At 38.8% G+C, this 5,158-nt stretch overlaps 1 protein-coding gene across 1 annotated transcript; it reads right to left on the reverse strand.

Moving 5' to 3' along the window:
- On the reverse strand, positions 683-2,428 carry LOC109835358. Its single transcript, XM_020403339.1, has 6 exons — positions 2,284-2,428; positions 2,100-2,218; positions 1,350-1,448; positions 1,126-1,242; positions 908-964; positions 683-784 (listed from the first exon to the last, which is right to left on the reverse strand). The coding sequence occupies exons 1-6, from the start codon at positions 2,426-2,428 to the stop codon at positions 683-685; spliced, it is 639 nt and encodes a 212-aa protein (XP_020258928.1).

The following is a 5,158-nucleotide window of genomic DNA, read 5'->3' on the forward strand; positions in this document are numbered from 1 at the left end:
ATCCCCACACAAGTTTCATTTAGACATTAATAATCAAACATAGTATGAAGATAGTTTGCCCAGAAGATACTTTAAATGATGGATATTTAAATAAATAGAATAACATTATCAAATACTACACAACTAAAAAAACATTGACATACTAAATGCAGGCGATCATGTTAACGGTCATAATCTTATTCAAATATATAAAGGAACATTAACACTAACACATAAAACAGAAAACTTACGATGCAATTAACATGCAACTAATGCCCAAGAGTTGCAATCTCTGCCTTTCAATATAATTTTGGGAGAGGAAACGATCGATGATATTAACAGTGAGATGCAGTGTGTCTGGAACAAGCTTGTATTCATCAGAAACCTGAAAGAGGAACCAAGTCATTGACATTAATATAAGGAGCACACACTCAACTAAAGACAAAAGAAGGCAATGCAAAACTAAGTAGAATTTGAATATAAACGAAAATTGAATGATAAATTAGCAAATATTAATATTCAAATGAAAAATGCGACTTTTACAAACATGTTGTTACTCATTCATACAGATAAGTTGTGTGGATCGACCGGCATATGGATCTGAGACATGGTTCCACATGTCAAACAATTCATATATTGTCACACCAGTTTTCTTGGATTATATGTCCATCGGAGACCAATCAAAACTTTGATGTGAGATTGTCTATTTCTCCCAAATTTCAACACTCCCAGCTGATGCTTGATTTTCTACACGATTGCTTCCAAAAGTCTTTCGGTTCGATTCTCTAGCAATTCTTGAACCGAACTGTATGTTAGAAATAGCAAGTTCGTTAAATCTTCACAAAATTCGGGATTAATTTTGAAATATGAAAATTTACAATAAATGCAATGTGTATTCTTTGATATACGGTGAGAGTAAACTTCGCACCTGAATGGCTCTTTTGGGTAGAAGAGATGTTCCTTCAATGCCAAGCAATCTTGCAACATGTCACACGATATATAGAAATTTAACCAAGTATCCAAAAGATTTTGTTTATGCTTCCCTTTGAATATTCAAGTATATATCAAAGCCAAACGTTTGCTCAGTATACATAGCATCACATGGCAGTTTGAAATCTAAGATAGGTCGTATTTTGGTACACCTTCCTCCCTCAAAATTTTTTTATCACCTCTTCCAGCAGGTTCGTCGAGTTCAGCAATCTCCCACAAGGGAAGTTCCAGTAGAGATTTAATTACATCCTCATCCAGAAATGGAAATCTAGCCTACAATAGATAAAAACAGGAAAGGAAAAATATAATCACTAAAACTTTTGAAAAGTAATTTGTGAAAAAGAAAACAAAAGCATAAAAACGGTTTACGGGGTCTATACCTCCTTTCCATGGTCAGAGATGCACCTGTCATCTCTGCCCAAATTCCTTTTCCAAATTCTCTGTATATCCAATGGTATATGGATATCAAATATCCATATCTATCCTACTGGAGACAAATGCGAGCATACCTACGAATGTTTACATCCATTTGCTCCCTTCCACATGATTATCGATGTGGTGCAGCCACCTGTAAAACCAAACACTGACTTGAGGTACAACGCAAGTTTCGACTAAGTTTGGTAAGGATGCTAAATGCAAGGAGAGTGTCATACTACCCTCAATTGAAATAAGCATATCGCGAGAAAGAGCAGTGGTAGAAATAAGCATGCTCAAGTGAAAGCAGGATCAGAAAGAGCAAACCACTTGAAAGACCTTGTCCTGAGCATTACAACATTAACAACTACAAGTCCTTTTTTAATGACCTCAATCCATGTTCATTTAGGCTTATGCCCAGACTTCATTGATCGTTCTATATAGCAATTGTTGGTCTTTATTACACATGCCAATGAGTTCTTGTCATTTCAACCTTAATCAGCTCCAAACTTCAGGCATAAACATTGGTATTTTATCCCATCTTTAGCATTATCATATCTTCTATATTACACTTTGAAATATTGTTTAAGTTGTCCGACATTCTTAAGCATGATTAGTTGTTCTTAAAAAAATTCTTAAGCATGAATAGTCAACATTCTTCACGCATAAGTGCTAATACTCTCTCATCTTTAGCATTCTCATTTCATCTATACTACACTTTGAAAATTGTATTCATTTCCCCCTTCTAGATTCAAGAAATGGTGATACCGATACCAAGACGTCACCGACAAACAACTGGCAATAAATTCCCCTAAACTAGGGTTCAGTTTCAACGCTATGGACACAATTATCAATAAAAAAATTGAATCAAGGAACAAAAAGAATAGATTCGACGAATACCAATGGCGAGCAACGTCGGTTTCTTGAGAGGCCGGATCTCAGGAATCGGCTTCTTCATCTGCTGAATGTGAAGATACACAGGATTGCCAGTCTTCTCATAATTTGAAGCGACGTAATCCTTGCCAAAAGCGAGGAAGGAGCTCATATCGACAAACAGACCCCCCCTATCCGAATCTGATCTCTGCAAACAGACGTAAACTAGGGTTAGTATTAGGGTTTCGGCTTGAAAATCGAGGACGAGATGGAGAGGTACCGAGGTGTCGAAGGAGATCAGCACTCATGCTCGTAGATTCGGTTCGTGGGTTCGGGGATTCGAGCCCTAGAGAGATGAGTCCGAAGGAGCTCCATTTATGTGTGAGAGAGAGAGAGAGAGAGAACGGAGGAGTTAGAAAAAGAATTAGGGGCGGGGGGGGAGCGTNTTTCGATTTTGGGCGGAATTTTTTTTTTTGGGGGGGGGGGGGAATTTTGATTTTGGGGGGAAATTTTGGTGTTTTTATTTTTTTTATATGGGTCATAGTATCTTAGACGGAAATTTCTATCTAGGATGTATCCTAGACGAAAATTTATGTCTAGGATACCCGCGGCCATTTTTTAAAAAAATAAAAAAAAAAAGAACCGTCTAGGATAATATCCTAGACGGTTCTTTTTTTTAAATTTTTTTTAAATGGCCGAGTATCATAGACAGAAATTTCCATCTAGAATGTTTTATCCTAAACGGAATATTCTAGATGGAAATTTTTCGTCTAGTTTAATAGCAAACTAGACGAAAAATTTTCCGTCTAGAATATTCCGTCTAGAATACACGATTTTCTACTAGTGATATAATTTATAGATAATCAGTAAAGGGTTGCTGACAGGCATATGGGCCTAGGAAAGGAAGGCATTTTTCCATGCTAATGTATTTAAATGCAAGTACATTTACTTCCACTACTGCCAATGTATTTAAATGCAAGTAATTTATAGATAATCATTTGCCAGATTCTGCTGGAGTCATCAATGATTTTCAACTAGAATGAAAAACGCCAAGTTTAAATCCAAGTTTCACCTCCCTCTTTTTGCAAAAAAAAAATTAAAGAAAGAAACAAAAATGAAATCTCTATAGAAAAATCTCAGACAAAAGAATTGCGATCGAGAGAGAGAGAGAGCTCGAATCTCACATCTCTCGAGCGGTCTGATCCAAAACCTTCATGAAATCCATCACATCTCTCGAGGCCGTCGAGGGCTTCGGATTGTTGCTGGCGGTGGCGGTCGGGTCGGAGAGGGATTTGAGGGGATGGAGACGACGACGATGATGAAGACGAGAGGCGGATTCTTGTATATTAAGAGGAGGGATTTGAGAGATTGGGGTTTAGGGGCGCGGGGATTTTAGAGTTTGGGAAAAATTTTTAAGGGGAAGGGGAATTTTTTTGGGGGGACTCGGGTTTAGTAAGCAAGAGAACGGAGAAATAGATATGTTACATTTTAAAAAAGAAAAATAAGTAAATCAGCCAAATTGTTTAAACTGTTTGGGCTAAACATCCCAAAAGGTTGTAACCGTTTGGCGAGTGCGTTTGGGATCTCCTAACAGCCTAAACAGTTTCAACCATTTGAGTTTTATTATCCCAAACGGTTTTAACTGTTTGGGCTATTTTCATTTGTTCAAACGGTTCTAATAACCGTTTGGACTATTCTGTTTTCTACTAGTGTTAATGTATATTTAAAATATTTAAAAATCTCTAAATAGGTTAGTATATAGTAGTAAGAGTAGGTATATAAGGTAGTACTATATATTATACACACACACACACACCACACACACAGACACAGCACACACACACAACACACACACACACACACACACAAGCACACACACACGACAGGAGTGAGGGATTGCTCCAGGTTTGAGTAGTTGAAGCATGTCACCATACATGAGCTTGTACCAGTTATGCGAAGAATATGGAATAAGCGGGGTACGGGTTCGGAGTACCAGCGGTGGTTTGGTGTTGGAATCGGTATTTCCAGAAGGGGCTGGTCGAGGATGATGGGTATTCTATTTCAGACATCAATGCTAGAGTGTTGCACGAAGTCTGAGCAGAGTAAAGTGTATATTTCAAGCAGAAGGTCAGCAGAAGTTGTTTGAAATCTGGAATCAAGGACTTTGTGAGGCAGATCCTTTCATCACTTGGGAGGCGCGCGCGTTGAACCGGAAGGTAGAAATTAAGGTGGGGTTTCGGTTGAAGTGGTTTCATCGTGAAGTTGTGCCCTAACAAACGAGGAGGACATCGAAGCCAGCGACAAAGGACCATAAGTTCGGCTGTAGTTTTCGGGTGTGGCGCATGAGGCTGGGGCGGTTGACGTAGACAACGCGCGCGCTCGCGTGTGGGAGTACGCGCTCGTTTTTACGCCACCCGACACCGTGGCACCACCCAAAGGATTTTCGCTCAGGTGACGAAGGGTAATGGAGGAAGGTAGTGTAGTTATTGTCCTTGCTGATTGGTTTTAACAAGGAAATGATTTGCTTCGCAAGAACAAAGATGGCTTGTTGTGAGTGAGGAAGCACTTAATTTGTAGCCTTGAAGTTGGCGGGTTTTGTGCATATCTTTCACGCAATAATATATGGAGAAACTATTATGTTTCTCACTAATTAATTCTTGTTAACCGAGGAATAGGTTCTCGCTTAAAACGAAAAACTTAGTGAGAACCTTCAATTTGATCGTCAATGTGTTGTGAGTGTGTTGCACATTTCCGCCAGCGCGTCAACACCAATGATGGGGAACTATAATTTCCTTGGTAATAGGTGTTGTGTGAGCGACAAAACGGTTCTCATAAAACAGAACACAATGATCTTGGAGGGATGGAAAGCCTGATATAATATGTTTGGACGTGGGATCCGAAG

This window comes from Asparagus officinalis, chromosome 1, assembly GCF_001876935.1.
Source record: "Asparagus officinalis chromosome 1, Aspof.V1, whole genome shotgun sequence".
NCBI classification, from domain to species: domain Eukaryota; kingdom Viridiplantae; phylum Streptophyta; class Magnoliopsida; order Asparagales; family Asparagaceae; genus Asparagus; species Asparagus officinalis.